At 44.4% G+C, this 23,644-nt stretch overlaps 1 protein-coding gene across 5 annotated transcripts in view; it reads right to left on the bottom strand.

The window, feature by feature from the left end:
* USO1 (USO1 vesicle transport factor) overlaps positions 1-23,644 on the bottom strand; it is a 97,466-nt gene that overhangs the window by 73,487 nt on the left and 335 nt on the right. For 4 of the 5 annotated variants that reach the window (XM_015407270.1, XM_015407284.1, XM_015407262.1 and 1 more), the window contains exon 1: positions 6,203-6,462. The exons of the other annotated variant lie outside the window; for it this stretch is intronic. In XM_015407270.1, coding sequence (XP_015262756.1) covers positions 6,203-6,442 — 240 coding nt within the window. In that variant the 5' untranslated portion in view covers positions 6,443-6,462. Of the gene's footprint in view, positions 1-6,202; positions 6,463-23,644 lie in introns of those variants that run through there. 5 annotated transcript variants of the gene reach the window in all.

Below are 23,644 nucleotides of genomic sequence, written 5' to 3'. Positions count from 1 at the left end.
CGTACAGCACCTCGAAACCCCTCGTGGCCCGCCTTGACGAGCCAGGAAGGGCACGGATCCAGGGAGCATGTGGTTGGGCGCACAGTTACGAGCAATCTGTCAGCTTCTTCCAAACTGAGCGGCTCAAAGCATTCTAAACTCAACGAGGACGTGCAAGGGGCCTCAAGTTCGCTCACTGTTTCAACTGTGGCGGGGAGGTCACGGCGGAGCACCGAGACTTTGTCCGCAAAATAGCTCGCGAAAGCCTCACAGCCTATGGCCAATTCCCTACTATTTTGTCTGCCCTGTGGCAGAGTTGTTAAAGACCGAATTATTCTAAATAATTGGGCTGGGCGAGAGCTAGCGGACGCAATCGCGGCTGCATAGAATTCCTTCTTAGCAGCTTTGACCGCCATCTCGTAGGATTTCATAAGCGTCCTGAAGGATGTTCTCGATGCTTCGTCACGAGCTCGCCGCCACCGTCTCTCTAGCCGTCTAAGTTCCCGCTTCATAAGTCAAAGCCCCTGGGTATACCAGGGGGCCAACCTAGTGCGGGGGCGCAGAGGGCGCCGGTGAGCGATCTCATCGATGGCTGCGGAAAGCCAGCCATGCCAGTCCCCCAGAAGCTCATCTAATGAGCCGCCAGGGGGCATCGGATCCCGCAGAGCCAGCTGAAGCCGTACATGGTCCATTTGGCTCCGCGGGCGAGCTAAAATCTGCTCGCCGCCGAAACGGGGTCGGGGTGGGATGTTCAGACGAGCCTTCAGGGGGTAGTGGTCCGACCATGGTACTGCCATAGCAGTAATCCGGTCCACTATAATCCCCGCAGCGAAGATGAGATCGAGCGTGTGCCCGGCCTGGTGTGTGGGGACCGATACACATTGGGAGAATGCAGCGGTGCAGGTTCTAACAGGAACGCTATTGACAGCCCACATTCAACCAGTGCACCGCCAGCTGCACTGGCTTCAAGTTGAATACCAGATCAGGTTCAAGGTGCTGGTATTGACCTTCAACACCCTACAACAGTGGTGGCAAACCTATGGCACGGGTGCCAGAGGTGGCACTCAGAGCCCTCTCTGTGGGCACGCGTGCCATTGCCCCAGCCAGGCCCAGACCATCATTAAAGTGTCGAATTCTCTGCCAAATAATTTTAAGTGAATGAAAGCATTTGGGATTGCTTTCCTTACTTTGTTTGGATCATCTTAAGTTCATGTATCAGTTGTTTATTCTAAAGTTAAACCTCAGTATTCAGGTTAAATTGCCGTGTTGGCACTTTGCGATAAATAAGTGGGTTTGGGGTCACAGTTTGGGCACTCGGTCTCTAAAAGGTTCGCCACCACTGCCCTACACAGTCTGGGGCCAGCGTGTCTGCAGGACCGCCTCTCCTGGTACATCCCCCAAAGAACACTTTGCTCAGGATAGAAGAACTTGCTGGTGATCCCTGGCTTGAGAAAAGTCCAGCTGTCCTCAACCAGAGCCAAGGCCTTCTCCGGCCCTGGCGCCTACTTGGTGGAACTCCCTGCTGAATGACAACAGGCCCCTGCGGGACTCAATGTGATTCTGCAGGGCCTGTAAGACAGAAATGTCACGCTAAGCTTATGGTTGAGGATAGGAATAGGTTCCATCTAGCCTGGCTCCTCCTTCCTTCTCCCCCCACTGGGAAAGAATACTAAGTTGTATATTTACGTGCCACCTGTAAGCTCTTTGCTGAATAGTTTAGGTTGTTTTAACATGATATTTGGTATTTGAATTTGTATACTGAAAATGTTATTCCCCCACCCTGAGCCCTGTTGCACAGGGGAGGGCAGGTTATAGGTAAAATAAATAAATAAGAAGTCTTTATCACCCTTAACCCCTTTTGTGCCTGTGGTACTATTTCCAGAGACCTTGCTTCTTTTTTTTGAAGAAAACTGGCAAGTAGAGGGAAAATGGCACAAGAAAGGGCTTTCAGTTCCTGCAGTGATGGAGGAGGCCTGTGTTCCTGGGCTAGCTGACAATCCCGACTCAGACAGCATACTTTCCACGCTCAAAGAAGTTGCCAAAGACACCAAACAAATGAAAGAAGAGCAGGCAGCTCTTTGATTTGAGCTTTAAAAGACCTTAAACTGGATGAAGCTGAACCAAGATTCAAAAGCCTCTAAAGTGTACTATCGAACCTTCATAACTGCAACTAGATTGCTTAAAATTAAAATCTAAACTTACTGATGAGGAAGGAGGAGACCAAAAATGTGATGGACTGTCAGAGAGCTCACAGATCCTGAGAAGAGAGGCCCAATCCTGATCAATCATTTTCAAACTGCTACATCTATATACTACTAGCCAAGAGACCCCCCTGTGTGTGAATATCTAAATCCACACATCGGGGGCACATAGGAGGCAGAGAGATTTTTCTGAACACTTGGAGCAGTCCCCAGGTGTGCAGAAAAATCTGAAAATTTTAAAAAACTATATGGGGAATACTTAAATCCCCCCAAAAGTAGGGGGGGAGAAGAAGGCCTGGCGGGCCCGGCTATGACATCTTCCTCAAAGATGCTGGCCACCTCACCTCCTCCGTCCCAGTTTCCCACTCGAGCCACACAAGAAACCCGTCGATGCTGAAAGTGGCATTCCGGCATTTTTTAAATCCTTCTGTTGCTCAGTGAGCCATCCGGGAAGCAGGCTAGCAGCAGCAGCCGCATCTCACTCTTGCCCTTGAACCTCTCCCTCAGGCAGCCCTCTGCCGCCGACTTTCACAGCGCCTTTGGTGCTGGGGATGGTGGGAAAAGGCTTGGCAGGCCCAGCGGCTAGGAGCTGCTCAGGCCTCGGTGCCGGGGTGTGTGTGTGGGGAGGGCAGGAAAAGGCTTACCTGCGGCTGCTTCCTCCTCCTGAATGGGGAGCTGCTTCTGGAGGCTGGGAGCCTTTGGGAATAACCCCCCCCCCGCGAGTATCGCAGGTCCTGCTTCTTGATTCTCAACCAAATGTCCATTTGACTGGAGAGCTGGAACTAGATCCTATTTCAAAATTTCCCTTAATAGGGGTTACACGGAACAAGAAACTTCCAGCAAGCAAATATTCTAGCCAGTGATAACGACTTTGAATATTTCTTCAAATATCTGGCTACTACACGTAACATGCACAAGTTGCCTTAAAAAACAATTCATCAGGCCCTCCACAGCAGAATTCATCCAACTGCTGTAATTTTCATATGGCATTTCTTCCCCCCCTTCCCTCCTTCCTCTCCTTCTTTATCCCAAAATGAGTTATAAGTATACTTTTAATGTTTTTGTAACACTACGAGGGAGGGGGGATTCTTCTGATAAGCACAATTTACATTGAGATTGCCCTGCTCTGCTGTTTACTCTGAGACCTGATCACACACATGCAATTTAAGAAAGGGAACGAGGGCAGGAGAGAGATGCATCTGGGATAAGGGGAATTAAAAGGAAATTATTTTGGCTTATTCTGAAAAGGTGAATTTAAAAAAAAAAGATTTCTCTGTGCCTATCTGGGATTTTTTTTCTTTTAAAAAGACCACAATTAGGAATTACAACACATGGATTGGATTCCATTGTTTAATGACTGGAAGTAGATAGCTAAGTATTTAAAAATACATCTATGGTTCCAGCCTCTCGCTGTCTCCCTCCCACCTCACTGGCTGTCTTACTTCACATTAACCCCCCCCCTTAAACTGTTTCATTATCAGCTCTAGCACGGAAAGGATTTTGCCCCATCTGAAATCAACACGATATTTCACAGAGGAGGAGGAGGAGGTGGAGAAGAAACCTAACAGCACAGCTTGCAATCTTTATTAGAGGAAAGGAGCAAGAGTCCAGTAGCACCTTAACAACTAACAAAATTTGTGGCAGGGCATGAGTTTTCATGAGTCACTGCTCATTTCTTTAGATACAGCTAGAATATGAGTCCATCGGTCCTTATGTCTTGCAGAGTGGAGTGATTTCAGATGCAAATAACAATAGCAGGAGTTAGTAATGAGAGAAGAAACTTAGATCTCAATTCAGTCCAGGAGGATGCATTGTCTTGAGCTTCATTATCAATTCAGCAGTTTCTTTTTCTAATCTCCATTTGAAATTCCTTTGTAAGAGAACTGCTACTCTCAGGTCAGCAACTGAATGTCCTAGAACAGTGATGGTGAACCTTTTAGAGACCAAGTGCCCAAACTGCAACCCAAAGCCCACTTATGTATTGCAAAGTGCCAACACGGCAATTTAACCTGAATACTGAAGTTTTAGTTTAGAAAAAAACCTCATACATTAACATCTTTTGTCTTAAAAGAAAAACACAATAACAGAACTTTCAATTATACAAACAACTTTTTATTGAAAGGTAAAAGTTTGCATTTGGCATGCTTTTGAACAATTAATGTGATTTTTGCTGTTGTATGCATGCACATTTCCCATACACAGGAGGCGTGCAGACCTCGATCATCCATACAAGCTCTCATTTTCCCAATAGCAGGAGCCCAGGTAGGTTCCTATGGACAGCAGCCAATACATAGTTCCCCCTGACAATCCCAGATCACTGCTACTCACAAGGACTATTCCTTATCTTCCAACCCCAAAAGAGAGCATTTTCATTTGTGTTTTAAGAGCTCAAAAGAGGACAGCCACCTCCACACCATGCAGAGAGACACATTTACAGAGAAAGCCCTGGCCCTATTCTCATAAGAACATAAGATCAGACCAGTGGCCCATCCAGTCCAACACACTGTCACACAGTGGCCAAAACCCAGGGGCCACCAGGAGGTCCATCAGCGGGGCCAGGACTCCAGAAGCCCTCCCACTGTTTCTCCCCCAAGCACCAAGACATCAGAGAAGCCAGCAGTAAGGAGGGCAACAACACAGAAACTTGTGAAAGTAGAAATGTCTGCGCACGGGCAGAGAAAGGCAGGGGGCGGGGCGGGGGCACTCCGGAGGACTTTCTCTGCTCACGCGCCTGGCACACGGGCAGAGAAAGGCGGGGGACACTCAGGAAAACTGTCTCTGAGAAAGGTGGTGTGGCGGCGGCAGGCGGATGGGGCTCTCTGGAGGTCTTCTTCTGCCTGCGCGCCTTGGCACGCAGGCAAAGAAAAGCGGAGGGCGGGTGGGGGCCTTCCAGAGATCTGTGCTGGGCAACGGCAAGCGTGCCCACAGAGAGGGCTCTGTGTGCCCTCTCTGGCACGCGTGCCATAGGTTCGCCAACATGTCCTAGAAGGTTAAAGTATTTCCCCACTGGTTTTTGAATATTATGGTTTCTAATATCAGACATATGTCCATTTATTCTTTGCATCCTCCTGGACTGAATCCTCCTGTACCAAACTGAGACCTAGGTTTCCTGTCTCATTTTTATTACTAATGCTGATATCTGCACATGTACTACTCCACTGCATATCACAACTAATACAATCAAGGCTGCTACTGTCATTTGGCATCGGAAATCACCGTTATAAAGTTTATATCTCCGATACCTCATGTTACATTTTATGGCACATGTGGCCTGGCCTGACAAAGTGACATTTATGTCAGATCTGGCCCTTGTAAAATATGAGTTTGACACCTCTGCAACAGAACAAAGTTTGAGTCCACTGATGCCTTTAAGACCAACAAAGTATAATTCTGGGCGTAAGCTTTCATGTGCAGGCACACTAGAAATGTATATACACATGGGGGTGTGGCGTCGATGCTGACTGTAATAGACACCTAAGGACTTCGCTCTGACCCTCCTATTCTCCTGAACCTTGCAAGTAATCAGTAAATCGCCTCCTACCCTCTGTAAGTCATAGGTAAACTTGAAGCAGACAAAGCAGCATCAACTTCTAGCGCCCACAAAGGCATTCCAGAGTTCTTTCCCAAGACTCACCAATCTAGATCTCCAGAAGATGGCCTCGATGAAGTGGCCAAAATGGCGACAGAGGAAAATGCCACAGTCCCGCCTCCCACCCTTCAGCCAGATAGCGCAAACGCGGCACTGATCGTATCCATGGAGGAAAGGGTTTTAGACAACATGTCAGCCCTCATTTGTCCGCTGACTGAGCAATTTGCCGATTTTAAACTAACACTACAAAAGGTGAGCTAAACTGTGGAAGGTGCAAGAGATCTCAGCCTCTCACTACAAGATGATGTGAAATCTCTCCACACGGAAACTGACACTCTCAGAGATCAGGTTGTCTCCCTGGAAGCTTCCTCAAGGTGGCTTACCCTTAAGTTTAGAGGCTATGCTGAACAATCAAATGAAAATATGGACTTACCAATTTTCCTGGCAGAATGGCTGGCTTATGAACTTCAATTAGAGGAAGGTATTGCCCCTCTGATAATAGCAGCCTACCATCTAGGTCCGATTGAAAATGTGACTCGCCGAGGCCCCAGGGATATCCTTGTGACGATACCAGACATGAGAACCCGGAGGAAAATTTTGGACCTGGCCAGGTCTCAAGGTTATCGATTAAAAACAACCAGATTCTAGTCTTCCCTAACTTGCCACCAGACATCTTGACTAAGCGACGCGAATTGAAGCTGATCACCGAAGCTCTGAGGCAAGCATGAATATGCTATAAATGGATCAAGTTCACCAGACTTCAAATATCACATGACAGGTTCCTTTATGCTGAAGTCATCGAGGCTAGAAACAGAATCCTACAAACTCTACATATCTCCTCATCATCAGATTCAAGCACGATGTCACAAAAACGGAAAAGGCCGCTTTCACCTAACAAGGACAGTAAGAGGGCTATTAGGCACACCTAGTCCTCTATGCTCAGCTCAATATTGGGAACGTTTGCTGACTTTGTAGATCTTGTCTGCTTATACCTAGATTGCCAGTAAAGTTACACCAGTTTGGTGTAGTGGTTAAGTGCGCGGAGTCTAATCTGGGAGAACCGGGTTTGATTCCCCACTCCTCCACTTGCACCTGCTGATGTGACCTTGGGTCAGTCACAAGCTCTGGCACAGCTGTCCTTGAAAAAGAGCAGTTTGTGTCAGAGTTCTCTCAGCCCCACCCACCTCACAGGGTGTCTGTTGTGGGGAAGGGAAGGGAAAGGAGTTTGTAAGCTGCTCTGAGACTCCAAATGAAGAGCGGGATATAAATCCAATCTCTTCTCTTCTTCTTCTAATCTTATTTTTACTAGCGAGTCCTCCACATACAAGGTGTGGGGAGGACTGTAACTGATTTGCTTCCCTTTCTACACAGTCCTTTGTTATTGGAGGGAACTCCATTGACTTGCGCTGGGCTTTGCCTGGTGGAGTTAAGTGGGAATGGTGTTGTATTTTTGTACTTGTTGTTAGGTTGTATTTCTATTTTTTAATTTTATTTTTGAGTTGACTACGGAGTAACACAGCTAAACTTCTATTTAACCTAACAGGGCACAAGTTGCTTCTTTTACTTTCATTACTAAGTAAATCCCAACAACTTCATTTTGATTTTATATAATATCCTATTACAGTGTTCCAGTGCACTTTTAGTAATTATCTGAAATTGTCCAATTGATCATTTATTATCTTGATTGCTACCAGGATTCTAATCAAACTAATTCATTCATTCATTTACTTGACCACAGCTTATGATATTGATTGCATTACAATTCATTGATTTTACTTGATTGTTACTTCTCTCTGTGATTTTACTGAATGAACTTCCTTGCGATTTATTATTGCTAATTTTATAAGGTACGGTGTTTTATACATTTTCACTTCCCACACACGCATAATCTTAATTTAACGATAGCACAAAGTGAAACATCACATTATAAACCATAGATAGTCACATCACATCGAAAATATAAGACAGAAGGCACTACATAGAACATAACATTCTTCTATCATGAACAAAGTACACTCCCAAACAAAACAAGCTTGTTACTTTACTCTCTCTTGCTTGAGAGTCAGGAAACAACATACAACAGATTCTCTCATTCAATACTGTTAATAGCTATTTGTTTCATTGTTGTGTACTACTGACATTTTACTGTTTATTGATCTAATCAGAGATACAAGTGTTAGATATCTATCCTCCTTGACTGGTTCATCATACCCACTGGTATTTCCCTGTGAACCTTTACACACAGCTCAGACATCTACACACTTTTCCACTGTTGGACTCTGTGCTTTCACAACTAGCATTGAACCAAAGTCCCCACTCACTCTCTGCATACACTCTCACTTGAACACCCACAATGACTTCTAAATGGAATGTTCTTTCACTCAATGTGAGAGGGCTAAACAATCCTATTAAGAGAAAAAGGGTGCTAACTAATTTGGCCAAATCAAAATCTCTAGTAAAAGGCAAAAGCCAAATCAAAATTACATATCATCCTGCTACAAGAAACTCACCTTCATTCATCCTTTCATCCTTTATTAAAAGCCAATTGGATCCAGCACCAGTATCACGCGAAAGGGAGCTCAAAACTGCATGGTGTAGCAATAATCATCTCCAGAAACATTTGCTTTCAGCTTCAAGAAACAAAACATGACCTTAAAGGTTGTTTCATTTTTGTTAAAGGCACCCTCGGTGAGCAGAAAGTTATGATAGCCTTGTTTTATGCACCCAACGACAACCAATTAATTTTTTTAGATGACATCTTGACCACACTGCAATCTTTCCAAGAAGGGGAGGTGATAGCAGGTGGTGATTTCAACTACATAGTGAACCCTGAGCTCGACTGGTCCCACCTCCCTAAGAGGGAGTCCAGGAGACACAGACAGAACACAAGACTAGACTCTATCTTAGAGAAATTTCATTTAATAGATATTTGGAGACACTCATCCGAATGAAAGGGACTACATGTATTTCTCCCCACGATATAAGATCTGTACATGAATCAACTTCATTCTTCTTTTGAACTCTTTAGCCAACAAGGTTCTAGATTCCGACTGGTTCCATAGTTTGGTCTGACCATGCAGGGGTGAGTTGCTCTGTTTGATCATCCGATGCCACGTGGCACACGGCACTGGTCCTTAAACAAAGCGATCCTATTGAATGCAGACTGTGCTGGCAAAATTGATCTTTGCATTCAACAATACTTGCAGAATAACTGTACAGATGACACCTCCCCTTCCATTGCTCTCAAAGCTGTACTCCGAGGCCAACTAACCTCTTTGACGACACATCTAAAAAAAGAAAAAGAAGCTCTCAAATCTGAAATCCGCTCCAGAATAGCGCATCTAGAAAAACTTCACAAAGAAAGAGCAAGTAACAAGATTTTTCAACAGCTTATCACAGAACGGAAGCTATTGGAATCGTTGGAGAATTCCCAGACACAAAAAAAACCCTTTCTCTTCCTCAAACAAAAATATTGGACCAATTCCCCCAAATCACCGAGGCTCTTATCCTGGCGGGTAAAAGAAAGGAAAATGTCAAAGTTTGTGACAGCAATACGAGACCCCACAGGACATTAACACACTGATTCTGCAAACATAACCGACTCCTTGCAGATTTCTACCGGTCACTTTATTCTTCAACCAATCCAGACCCCTCAGCCATCAATGCATTTCTTTCCACAAATATATACCTTAAGAAACTTGAGGAGATCCACTGCAAGACTATGGAGAAACTGACTGACCCTCAAGAAGTACTAGAAGTTATCAAGCTCCTTAAAAATAACAAATATGCAGGTCCGGATGGATACCCTCCAGAGTTCTACAAGAAATTTGCATTCACCTTAGCATGTCTTTTAGCTGCAGCATGCAATGGAATATTGAAATTCGGTGTAGTCCCACCCTCTTGGAGCTCTGCATCGATAACTGTACTCCCAAACAAGGGAAGGACCTAACTAACCCAGCCTCATATTTCACTCCTAAATCAAGATTACAAGATCTTTATGGTTATCCTTACTAGAAGATTGAATTCTTTTATTCTGAACTACATCCAACAAGATCAAACTGGTTTTATGCCGGGTAGAGACTTATCGGATAATGTAATCAAAATCTCCTCAATTACACTTCAATGTTATGAAAGGGGGAAATCACAGATAGTAATGTGATCAAATAACGTTGATTACTTCAGAGTATGCTACCTAAGGGTAATACAATTTCAATTTACAAAGGGGGTGAAGAGAGGTGTGAGGGAGAGATACGGGTGACTTAAGACTACAAAAAATGCAGACATATATAAAGTTATCCTTACACAAATGATTATTATTTATTAAATTTATAGATTGCCCTTCCCTGAAAGACACATGGCAGTGCACAACAGGTTAAAATACAAATAAATTAATTCCATTTACAGTAAAAACCAACAGCACTAATCGATGGCATAAAATTGCACTTCATTCCCTCTCGGGCAGATCAGGGACAGGTCACGGAGGAGGCCAAAGTGAGAGCCACAGTGCAGACTGCTGATGTCCTCAACCGTACGCCCAGTGGAACATCTCTGTTTTACACGCCCTGTGAAATTGAGCTAGGTCCCACAGGGCGTGGATGTCACCGGGTGGAGAGTTCCACCAGGCCTGGTCAAGGACAGCCGAACATTTATATTGTGTAAACTGTAATGGTCATAGGAGTTCCACCAGGCTCTGGTCAAGGACAGCCAAACATTTATATTGTAAACTGTAATGGTCATAGGTGAATAATGACCATAATGAGTGTAGTTTGAGACCAGTGGCACATTTAAGACCAACAAAGTTTAATTCTGGGTATAAGCTTTTGTGTGTATACATTTTTTAAAAATTAACTGTTTAAGTTTTTGTTTAACAAAACTACAATGTTTAACAAAACTACAAGTTTTTGTTTAACAAAACTACAATGTACATAAATCTAACAATGAGTAATACAAATTGAACTCAAAATTCTGATTTTGCTATTAAACATGTATAAACAAAGTACTAAACAAAGTTCAGGGAGCACCTAAACTAGCAACACGTGTTAAAAATGGAGGTATTAACTGACAAGTACTGGTGTATTTGGCTTAGCCTTAGTGTATGAGGTGTATTCACGACTAGACATTGTGCATGCTGATGGGAGTGCTATGAGAGAAGGGCTAGAACTCGGAGGGCTGGTTAGAAGTGAAGCATGGTTAAATAGATTGAGTTATGTGGTTGGCAATAATTTTTTAGGACATAATCCAGGAATGGGAACCATTTTTCTGTAAAGTTGGTCAACTTTGGGCAGATCTCAGATTCTCATATACGGTCTCTGATTTTTTTTCCCCATGATGAAATGGTCCCAAACTTTGTTGAACCAACAGTTACGAGTTGGGGCTGAGGAGAATTTCCATCTGGAAGCAATTGAGCTCTTTGCTGCCACCAGACTAGAGATAAGATTCTGTCTGATTTGAGGAATGACTACATTGTCCCAAATATCCAGGAAAATCAGCTCAGGTGAAAGTGGAATAGAATAGCCCGTAATGAGTTCAATTTGGAGAAAAACATCTTGCCAAAAGTTGGTTATGTGTTGGCATTTCCACCAACAGTGGACAAAGGGGTCACGCTCACCACAATTTTTCCAATAGGATGGGGAATGATCTGATGATAAAATAGCTAATTTTTTTTGGTGTGAGGTACCATCTGGTGATTTTATAATTCTGCAGCTTCATACTAACGACAGGAAATGTCAGATGTCGTGATGTCAGATGTCGTGATGACCAGATACTGTTCCAGCATCTGTAAGGGTTGAGTTGCAATCTTGAAGCCATTTTTGTTGAAATTTCAATGGTTTATCCCCATCCAGACAGATGAGAATATCATACATCTTGGTAATCAAGCCTTTTAAGTTCTGATCTGCCGAATTTATGAGCTGTTCAAGAGCAGATTTGGATAGGATGCCAGATTTTGATGCAATGTCAATCAATCTGGTAACATTAGCCCACCTCCAGATCTATCCTAAGGACCACAGATTCCTCCTGAAAAATGCACAATTATTTTCTGACTGAAATGGCCCCTAATTCCGAGACCCTTCTAACAGAAGTGATAGCAACTAAGAAATCTACCTTCCAAGATAGGTGGCCTTAGGTCAATGGCAGAAAGCAGTTCAAAGGGGGTTCTAGTCAGTGCTTGTAATACCCTTGACAAACTCTAAACCGGGAATCTGTGCTGAATTGGTGGAGCCAACTGTGTGGTTCCTCTTAAATACCTTTTAATGAGCTTATGTATTGCCAACAGCCCCTGTTACTGAGAACCGCAGCTATGGCTGCCACTTGTCTCTTTAATGTGTTGGGTCGTAACCCCCTTTTCCAACCCTCATGTAAAAAGGTAATGACATCACTTCATAGGATCCACCCCCTGAACAACCGCCCAACTGTTAAAGGCTGCCCAGGTGTAATTATATATACGCCCTGTGGCTGGATGTCGTGCTTGGAACATGATGCCTTCAATGTCCTTAGACAGGCCTGATAGTTCTAAGTCCTGCCTTTCAGTCTCCATGCCATTAACTGAAACCATTCTGGATCTGGTTGAAGGATGGGTCCCTGATGCAGTAAATGCCTCACACTTGGCAATCTCCACGGATCTTCTACTGACAATTGAACCAGTTCCGAGAACCACATCCTCCTCGGCCAATATTGAACTACCAGAATTACATCTGCTGCTTCCTCCCTGATCTTTCTCTGCTGATGATAGGGATCGGCGGAAAAGCATATAGAAGACCCTTTGGCCATCTTACATGGAGAACGTCCAGTCCCTCTGCTTCCCTCTCTGTGAACCTTGTGATATATCCTGGTACCTTTCCATTCCTTGCTGAAGTGAAAAGGTCCATCTGAGGCATCTCGAAGTGTGATGTCAGTCCCCTGAACACTCAGCTGTTCAGGGCCCAATCTGCTTGATCCACGTCCTCTCGACTCAACCAATCTGCCTGGGTGTTGAATACTCCCTATATGAGTTGAGCTCACAGACCCTTAAGATTCCTTTCTGCCCATGCAAGCATCTGCATCAACTCTAGGTATAATAATGCCGCTCTTGTCTCACCTTGGCGGTTTATGTGAGCTTTTGCCATTGTGTTGTCCATATGTACTAGTACAAATTTTCCTCTTATCGCATTCACAAAGGCCAGGAGTGCCAACCATATCGCTCTGAGTTCCAGAAGATTTATGCTGTTCTGTCTTTCTTGATTAGTCCATTTCCCTTGAACTATCTTGTCCAACCAGTGGGCCCCCTAACCCCTCAGACTGGCATCTGTGGTTATCGTGATGTCAGGGTTCTGAAACAATGGAACACCTTGTCCCAGGTTCATTGTGGATGTCCACCATTTGAGAGAGTCTCTCATCCTTGTCGTGATAAGAATGAATTTGTCTCTCTTCCTTACGATGTCGTTCTGATATGGAATCCGTGCCCATCATAACACTTTTGAATGAAATCTCGCACATGGTACTAAATCTATTGTCGCAATCAAGAGACCTAGTAGCCTGGCTAGTGTCATCAATTTTGCTCTCTTTCGCTGTCATAGAGATGCTATCAGTGATCTGATAGTTGTCTGCTTCTCTGTTGGTAAAAAAGACTCTTGCCAGCCTGGTGTCTATCCGGGTACCCAGATGTGTGATGACTTGAAACGGAACTAGTTGACTCTTCTGTGCATTGATAAGAAAACCGTGAACCTGTAGGAAGTGTACCACACAGTTGATGTCTCTGTGACATTTTCCCTGATCCTGAGATCTGATCAGGATGTCGTTGAGTTAAGGATATGTGTGTATCCTCTCCTCAGTGCTGCTATTAATGTCACCAGGACCTTGGTGAACACCCGAGGTGACGATGATAGACCAAAAGGCAGCGCTCTGTATTGGTAAGTTCCCCTTGAAATGCAAAACGCAGATATTTCCGATGTTCTGGATGTATTGGTATATGTAAGTACGCCTCCTTGAGGTGCAAGGAGGCCAAGAAATTGTCCTGATGTAAAGCTTGAAGGATGGACCTTAAAGATTCCATGCGGAACTTCTGTTGAACCACCCAAACACTGAGTTCTTTGAGGTTTAAAATGACCCTCCATTCTCCTGATTTTTTCGGGACAAGAAAAAGGATAGAATACACTCCCTGGAAGCGCTGCTGAGTTGGGACTGTCTCTATCGTGCCAATGTCCAATAAGTGCTGGATGGCTTCCCTCATATGGATCAGCTTGCTCAAATTGCTTGGAACTGGAGAATGAATAAAACGATGTGGGGGTAGTTATGAAAACTGGATCTTGTACCCAGACTGCACAACAGAGAGGACCCAAGAATCTTGAGTGGTCCTTCCCCATTGTGGGGCTAAATCTTGTAGTCTCCCTCCTATCATGGTGTCATGCTGCTGGCTTTTTCCCTTGACTGTTGTAGTCCTTCTTGGGTCCAGAGAACGGCTTACTCCAAAATCTTGACTGGGAGGAGGAAAAACAGCCTCCTCTATTGTCCCTGTAATCTCTGCCTCTGAATGGTGGCTTGTAAGGGCGAAAGGACTGGAAAACTCTTGGCTTAAAGTCCTTCTTTTTGGAATCAGCTGATGATGGAATAGCTCGCTTCTTTTTCTTGGTCTCCACTAACACCTTCTCCAAAGGACCTTCATCAAATAGAAGCTGTCCCGAAAACTTTTCTGTGGACAGGTTTGATTTTGAAAGTGAGTCCACTTTCCACTGCTTGAGTCAGAGATTCCTTCTCACCACCAAGTTAGCTGCCTGAGATCTAGCAGAATATTGTAAGCTATCCTGAGAGGCAACTGCTGCAAACTGGGCTGCACACTTTATTTAGAGTAGGGATTTCTTTAGGGTGAGTGGATCTGGTTCAGGATTCTGAAGCAGATTGTCAGACCAAATCATTATGGCACATGAGAAATCTGAGAGAACTGCAGACGCTCTGATGGACAAGGATGCTGCTTCATGTGCTGTCTTTAGCACTATCTCATTTTCCCTATCCACCATATCTTTTAGCACAATTGTCCCCATCTTTTGGTAGGACTGCTCCTGAGTATACTGCCACAACCGGAGCATCCATTAAAGGTGCCTTCAAGTCCTCCATGATCTTATCCGGAAGGACATAAAACCTTTTGGCTATGGTTTGTAAGGTTGAACCACCCCCAGGCACAGCTTCTCCGACCTGATAACCTCCTCAAAATTTTCAGGAAAAGGACAACCATTTAATTGTTTATTTGGCTTCTTGAAGCCTCTGGTATCCAGATCAGGGGTGGTCTCTTGTACCTCTGTCTCTCTGTTGTAGTTAAGAGTTGAGGCCACCTTTTTAAGAAGTCTCTGAAAGTGCTCTGGCTAGAAAAGTCTACTAGAGCTTTCTTTTGTGTCGGATTCCTCCCCAGACCATTCACCTTCCTCTCTGTCTGAGCCAATGATTGTCACATAACTGAGGGATGGCCCCTTCCCCCTCTGAATCATATCTACTAGTCAGCCTCCTTGCTCTTCGTTCTAGCTGTTGTCTCTTAGAGGGAGGTGAAGACAGAGACCCATCACTGTCTGATTTCTTTTTACCAAAGGACCTCTTTCGCTCCTTCCTTTTAGGCAACCCAAAGGAATCAGAAGAGACTGATATATTCTTTCCCTCCTTCCTTTTAGGCAACCCAAAGGAATCAGAAGAGACTGATATACTGAAGGAGCCTGGGCTGCCTCTCCTGGAAAGTTGAGATCCTCAGGGGTTTGCACTGGGAGAACGTCCTCTCTGACTGGACCTGACCTCAGTCTCTCTTCCCCCCGACTGACCCCTCTGCTGCACTTCTGACTCCGCAGGTATAGCCTGTGGGAACCAGGCTGCCCTCCATGTATTCCAGTCTGTGGGGGGCTGACTAAACATAGTGGGGGGGAAGACACAGCCCCCATACCTGCACTGGCCACAGCAGCAGGTCCCACCATGATGGAAAAGGCTGGGATGAAAGGTGCCTCATAATATGTTATTCCGCTGAGCCTGGGGTCTTGAACCAGTGGGGAAGAATTAAAGGTGCTTGGTGAGGCCGCAGGAAACTCACCGACCACTGCTGCCATGGAACCTTCAGCCGCGTTCCTAACGCCCTGCCTCTCCTCCCCCTCCCTTTCTGGCTGCCCGGAGGCCTCCGGGGCCGAGAGGGATGTTGGCAGCACTGATCCGCTTAAGCTTAGGTGGTTCCCCGAGGCATCGGGGGCACCCGCCTGCTCTTCGCCTCGTCCTGACGCCGAGACAGCGTCCCGCAGCACCTTGCCCTTTGCCCGAGACCTCAGGTGGGCATGGCTTGCCTTGAGGAGGGTCCCTTTTCTCTGAGGGTCCCACGACCCACGACTTTGTCCATCTTTAACTTCTCCTTGTCCTCTTTTAAAAAATTCTTAACCTCTCTTCTTTCTTTATTTTATAACTGAAGTAGAGAGTGGAGCTAGGCTCCGACGACCCTCCTGAAGCGGCAGGGCTATTGAACTGGAAGTATACCCACGCTCTGTCCTACTGGGCATGCTCAAAAATGTGCATAGCCCTGTCTGGAGCGAGAGGAGGTGTGGCCTAACCAGTGTGGATGCCTTCCCCCACTGAAGGAGAAGTAATGAAATCCACCTATACGCTGAGAGCTAAGAAGCATGCTTCCCTGTTTTTAATATTCAAGTAATGTAAGCATCTGACCCTGTTTCCAGTTTTATCATCCGAAAATATAACGCAATATAACTTCAATAAATATGGAAAAGAGATAGAAGTATGTGACCTTGAACTCCTTGGAGAACCAGTGGGATAAAAATGTGTTAAGAGAAATAAACAGGTTCGGATTCATGGCAGTGGAAAGGTGACAGCCAAAAGGGTGAGAAGAAAATCTAATGAAGGGCCAATATTAAAAACCTAGTTAAAACTTATAATATACAAAAATACAAGTATTTATTAGAAAGACAGTTAAAAACATACATAAGGGCCCAATGAAAGCCGCGTAAAACATTATAGCCTAAACACAAGGGCCAGTACATATTACCTGACGCGTTTCTGCCCTACTGGAGCCTTCTTCAGAGGTCAAACAATATTGAGGTACACAAAACTTAAATACATATTGCAACCAATAAGTGAATATTGGACCAAGAAAAGGAAGGCTGTAGAGAAAAGAGATAAAAGGAATTAAAACAGTTTTGATGGTTCTGTACTACATGATTAGTCATATGATTAGCTAGATTAATCCTCTCTTCTACTGAGCGAAAAATAAGGTCCATCAACAGTTCATTACCAGCAGAAGGGTGAAGTGTCATAAGGACAGCTCTGTTTGAAAGGGTGTCGCCTAAACTCAGCCTTTATCTTTTGAGCCAAGCCCACAACAAGCATAATTCTTTCCTTCTGAAGTTATGTCTGGACTGGGAAGACTCCATATTTTTATTTTGGGTTTGTAAGTATAAGTGAGGGAATTCTTGAGGAAAAGAAATGTAATTTAAATCTGTTGCCCTTAATAAGTACTGAACCCTTTCTACATATTTCAAGTCAATTGATGAGAAATGCCTTTGTAGCAAAAAGGAAAGATGTTCCTTGGCTGCATGCTTTGTAAACCAATTAATCATGTGGCCTTGATAGAGGAAGATATTCAAAGCAATTTTATTATGATCCAAAATCGGCGAAGGGAGGATGGGATGGGAGATACAAATACTGCCCTTGGATGCTCCATCCATTCTTTCCCCCTCTTCTCATTCAGCCCTTTACCAATATCAGTGTTCTGTAAGGATGAAGGTGGCAATGATTGTTCTGAAAACCTTTTCACTTCAGGGACTGAGCATTTCTTTCCACATGGTTTGGTTAAAAGAGTACTAATCTGCTTAGTGAGTAGATCAATCCTTTCAAGTATTTTTTGTAACGTTTCTGAGATTAGAAGAGTCTGAGATGCTAACAGAGATAATGTCTCTGATCTTTTATTTGTGGCGGTGTTTTTTCTCAAAATCTCCTCAAAGGCATGTTGATTGGAGGGTTCTGTTGAGGTCGTATTGATAGGTCATTAGAATTACAAGGAGCGGAGGATTCATTAGCTAAACAGTCAAATCTATTAGAGCAGGGGTGGCAAAACCTGCTTAACGTAAGAGCCACATAGACTAAACACCAAATGTCTGAGAGCTGCAAGACATGAACAAATATTACATACACTTTTTATTGAAGAATATGCAAATTTGCTTTTTTATAACGTTAAATGAGATTGCCAAAAATAAAAACAGAAGGGGTAAAAACAGATATTGATGATATTTACTTGTCCAGTGATATTTATTTGTCTGACAGAGAAGGGGAGAGAGAGGTGGAAAGAAAGAATGAAAGAGGTGGAAAGAAAGAGAGAGAGAAACAAAGAAAGCAAATAGATGGTGGAGGGAGGGAGACAAAGGAAAGGAGAATGAAAGGAAGGGAGAAAAAGAGAAAGAAAGGTGGAAAGAAAGCAAATAGATGGGGAGTACAGAGAGAGACAGAAAGAAAGAAGATGTGGAAGGAAGGGAGGAAGAAAGAACGGTGAAAAGAATGAAAGGTGGAAAGAAAGAGAGAGAAACAGAAACAAAGAAAGCAAACAGATGGAGGGACAGAGGGGGAGGAAGGTAGGCAGAGAGAGAGAGAGAGAAAGAAACAAAGAAAATGAATAGATGAGGGAGGGGAGGATGGAAGGAAGAGAGAGAAAAAGAAAGAAAGGAAAGAAGGGAGAAAGAGAAAGAAAGGTGAAAAGAAAGAGGTGGAAAGAAGGAGAAAAGAGAGACTGAAAGAGAGGGAGGTGGAAAGAAAGCAAATAAATGGGGCAATGTAGGTAGGAAGGAAGGGAGAGGTGAAAAGAAAGCAACTTTAACTTTAAATGTGTTTCCAATCTCCCCCCCCCCCATGCCCTCCGGCTTGGCAAAGGGATTTAAAGGGACAAATGTCTTCTCTGAGCCAAGCCAGCTGGCTGGTGTGGCAGTGGGTGGGGCCTGGAGAACACATTTAACTTTAGATGGGGAGGGGAGGGGAGAAAGGGAAGGGGAGCCAGTGTTCCCCAGCCAGTGTTCCCCTCTCTGGGTAGGCTTGAGGGTGGGGTGGGGGAGCAGAGGAGCCCCCCCCACCAGCTGGCTTCTCTGCTCCCCCATCCCACCCTCAAGTCTACCCAGAGAGGGGAACACTGGCTGGGGAAGGAAAGACTGATCAGGGAGGCATGCCTCCCCTTCACTTCCCCAGTTGCCCTTGTCCAGAGCCACACAATATGTGTGAAAGAGCCACATGCGGCTCCCAAGCTGCAATTTTGCCACCCCTGTATTAGAGATTGTTATTGGTGAGAGATTTTTTTAAACTCTTCCATTCTACTCTGTTTACAAGCAGGCATGTGTCCCTCAAAGGGTACTGCCCTTTTCCTTCTCATGGTTGTTGTAATTTATCATCTGATTAATCTAACTAATCTAAACAGTCTACTTGGACTAGCTACATTTGCTTGTACTCTAGTAAACTTGATAGACAAATACGAACTATGACTCTTATGGAGCAAAAACACAGCTAGTAATAACTGAAACCAAATTAGGACCTAATAGTCAAACATAAAAAAGTAAACCCTAGAGGGCAATTCTATAAAATATATTTTAAGGATAAAAACTCCTACACTGAGTGTCTTTTAATTTATTTATGGAAATCACCTGCAAGCAACAGATTAACAACCAGCTGAGCTATCTAAATTAACCAAGGTCAGCCTTAAACTAGAAAATAAATCATTCAGAAATACTAGGGAAAACAAAGTATAGAACAGGCCAACAAGTTAAATTATGACACAGCTAAATTAGCCTAATCAACAAGATTTAAAATAATCTCCTCAAAACAAAGCCACTAGAAGTTACATCATCATCTAACAAGCAAAAAATAAAACCAGGCTGAGGATCAAATCAACAGAATTTTGAAAAGAGTAGAAGAAGAGACTGGATTTATACCCCGTCCTTCACTCAAGAGTCTCAGAGCGGCTTACTCCTTTCCCTTCCCCTCCCCACAACAGGCACCCTGTGAGGTAGGTGGGTCTGAGAGAACTCTGACAGAAACTGCTCTTTTTCAAGAACAGCCCTTATCAGAGCTACGGCTTGCCCAAGGTCACCCAGCAGCTGCAAGTGGAGGAGTGGGGAATCAAACCCGGTTCTCCCAGATTAGAGTCCACGCACTTAACCACTGCACCAAAGAAAAACAGCAAACCAAGAAGACTGAACTAGGCAATTTCCACAAAAGCAGCTGAGCCTGGTTGGAACAGATCGGAGTGAGACTTCCCTTGATCGAACAACGAGGAGCCTCCTGCTCGAGCTCCGATCTGCAAGCATATTTTACTTAATTTTATCTGCTTTTAAACTCTTTTATTTAGTCTTTTAGTGGTTATTAATCCTTTCTAGCCTAACTTCGATTTGAGAATACACCTCTTTCAAGTTTTAAGCATATTAAAGGGTGGAGGGCTACTCTCCTAGGACAAATGATTAAAACGAAAGAAAAAAGAAAAGCAAAAAAGGCAAAGCCAACTGATAATCAGTCAGAATAAAAAGTTGTTTATTCCTGTTTGGACAAGTTCCTATGATCAAAGGTCATACACGTTTGTTCTATTGCAACTTCTGCACTGAGATAATTTCCAGCCAGTTCTGCCTGGGAACAAGAATAACACATCACAGAATAACTGAGTCAAGAGCAGCGACCTTTGATTTTTCAGTTCTTTGCAGAGTATTTACAAGCCAGGGTCAGAGCAGGATCTGGGAGACCCAGGTTCCAATTCCCACTCTGCACTTGAAGCGGGGGGGGGGGGAGAAGAACCTTGGGCCAGTTATGCTGTTTCAGCCAAACCTACCTCACAGGGTTGTTGTGAGGATAAAATGGAGAACAATATAAACTGCTTTGGGTCCCTGTTGTGGTGATGAATGAAATAAACAAAATTACAGCAAGTAAAAGCATGCAGAGAACTAGTAGCATCTGTGTGAGAAATCTCATTTGCAGGACAAAACCCCACAAAAACACCTCATTCTCGTTTACATGGCATTATTTTGGCTTCTATTTTATAGCTGCACAATAAAGCCTATGCAACAGCCATTAAAGTTCATGTAGAAGATAAATGTTTGTATCTCCTCTAGAAACATTAACACTGGAATCATTAAAATGATATTAGAATCAACTCAGCAGAATAAAGGTGCACTGAAACACATTCTTTTTGTTGCTAGTATCCTAGAAAGATCAACCAGGCAGGGGCACTAAATTGCAAAGGGTGGTGGTGGGGTGTGCACTGTGATTAATTTCTTCTTTACTATGGCTACCAGCAGAGCGCCAACTCCACATGACCTGTATTTTGAAAGATTGTTTATGACACCTTGGGCAAGTCCAGTAGAACATAATTACAGGGTATACTGAAAAACTAATACCAGTATATAATAGAATCAATGGTGGCCAATCTTGGCTGTTTGGATCTTATGCATCTGGGATGAGAAGAATTCTCATTCCAGTTGTTTAGAAGTTAACATAAAGATGAATAATAAACTGTGAAGTGAACTTAGTGTTCATGCTAATGATGGCATCATGCCTTTTAATGGCGTTGACCTGTTTTTAATAAATGTGTTTTATTGGCTGTAAGCAGCCTTAAGCAAGTCTTTGGAAAGGCAGCATAGAATCATAGAGTTGGAAAGGACCGCGAGGGTCATCTAGTCCAACCCCCTGCACAAGGCAGGAAATTCACAAATACCTTCCCCCACACACCCCCTGACAACTGTTCCACACCCAGAAGATGACACAAAACCTCCAGGATCTCCAGCCAAACTGGCCTGGAGAAAAACTGCTTCCTGACCCCAACGTGGCAATGAGCATTTCCCTGGGCCTCTAAGGGCCACAAGAACTAAGCCCTTCCTGCGTTCCCTTTCATGATCTGCCTAAGTTCACAGAATCAGCATTGCTGTCAGATGGTCATCTAGACTTTGTTTGAAAACCTACAAAGAAGGAGAGCCCACCACCTCCCAAGGAAGCCTGTTCCACTGAGGAACCACTCTGTCAGGAAGTTCTTCCTAATGTTTAACTGAAAACTCTTTTGATTTAATTTCAACCTGTTCATTCTGGTCCAACCTTCTGGGGCAACAGAAAACAACTTTGTACCAGCCTCTATATGACAGCCTTTGACAGTACTTGAAAATGGTTATCATATCACCTCCTCTGCTCTCCAGGCTAAACATACCCAGTTCCTTCAACCTTTCCTCACAGGACTTGGTCTCCAGACCCCTCACCATCTTTGCTGCCCTCCTTTGGACACATTCCAGCTTGTCTATATCCTTCTTAAATGGTGGTACCCAAAAGTGAATACAATACTCTAGGGTGAGGTCCAACCAAAGCAAAGCGATACCATCACTTTGCGTGATCTGGACACCATACTTCTGTTGATAAAGCCCAAAACTGCATTTACCTTTTTAGCTACTACATTACACTGCCGACTTATGTTCTCCTAAGACCCCTAGCTCATTTTCACACATACTACTGCCAAGACAAGTCTTCCCCATCCTATAATCATGCATTTGATTTCTTCGACCTAAATGCAGAACTTTACATTTATCCCCACTGAAATTCATTTTATTTGTTTTAGCCCAGTTTTCCAGCCTGTCAAGATCATCTTGTATCCTGACTCTGTATTTGCTACCCCTCCTAATTTAGTATCATCTTCCAATTTAATAAGCATTCCCTCTACTCCTTCATCCAGATGTTGAGCAAAACAGGTCCCAGGACAGATCCTTGAGGCACTCCACTTGTCATTCCTCTCCAAGAGGATGAGGAACCATTCACAAGCACTCTTTGGGTGCGATCTGTCAACCAGTTACAGATCCACCTAACAGTCATAGGATCCAAACCACATTTTACCAATTTGTCAACAAGAATTATTATGTGGAACCTTACCAAAAGCCTTACTGAAATCAAGATAAACTATGTCTACAGCATTCCCCTGATCCAGCAAGGTAGTAACTTTCTCAAAAAAAATGTGAGGTTAGCGTGACATGACTTGCTCTTGAGAAACCCATCCTAGCTCACAGCCATCCTTTCTAAATGCTCAAGGACCGTCTGTTTGATGATGTGTTCTAAAACTTTCCCAGGTATAGGCATCAAGCTGACAGGTTGTTAGTTACCCTGATCCTCCTTTTCCCCCTTCTTGAAGTTGGGGACAACATTTGCCCTCCTCCAATGTTCTGGCACCTCACCTGTTCTCCAAGAATTCTCAAAAATAATGGACAGAGGCCGCATATAAATTTTCTAAAGTAAGTAAGTCCTGGTTGCTGCCTTTTAAGCTCTCCTTTACATCATTTCCTTACACAAATGTATCCTGTTTATTCAGTATGGCAGACCAACCATCAGCAGTTGGGGGGCACTATCAGATGTCCCAGTGTTGCAATACCTACACGCACCAACCTGCCTGCCTAGAGGTCTTCAGTTCACCCTATCCATAACTGAAGACAGAATGAAGAAGCTGTCAAGAACCACTGTACAGAAGTCCTTTAAACGAGGACAGGCCAGTGAAGACCCATTTGTGACTGAAGAAAGGGGAAAGGTGGCCGCTGGACCAGCGCAAAGGGTGCCAGGGCTGCCCTGAGAGACCGGGTGAGGGAGATGGGCGGGTGGGACGGATGAGTCCTCCTCCTCCTCCTCCTCCAAGGGCTCCCATGACCGAGCGCCTCGACCGCCGCTGGCCACCAGTCCTGCAAGGGAAGGCAGAGAAGGGGCCTGCCGCCCGGGGCTGTCCAAGGGGCACATCCAGAAGGGGCCGGGGAGGCGCCCTCAGGGGCCAGGCCGGGGGCAGGGCAGGAGCCCCGCGGACTGGCGGGTGTGTGTGTGTGTGTGTCTGTGTCCCCTCCCCGAACACGTGACCATTGGGCGGGCAACGGCCCTCCCTCCCTCCCACCCG

This window comes from Gekko japonicus, unplaced genomic scaffold (assembly GCF_001447785.1).
Source record: "Gekko japonicus isolate JY-2015 unplaced genomic scaffold, Gekko_japonicus_V1.1 scaffold2741, whole genome shotgun sequence".
In the NCBI taxonomy this organism is placed as follows: Eukaryota; Metazoa; Chordata; class Lepidosauria; order Squamata; family Gekkonidae; genus Gekko; species Gekko japonicus.
This window is presented reverse-complemented; position numbering and strand designations above follow the sequence as displayed.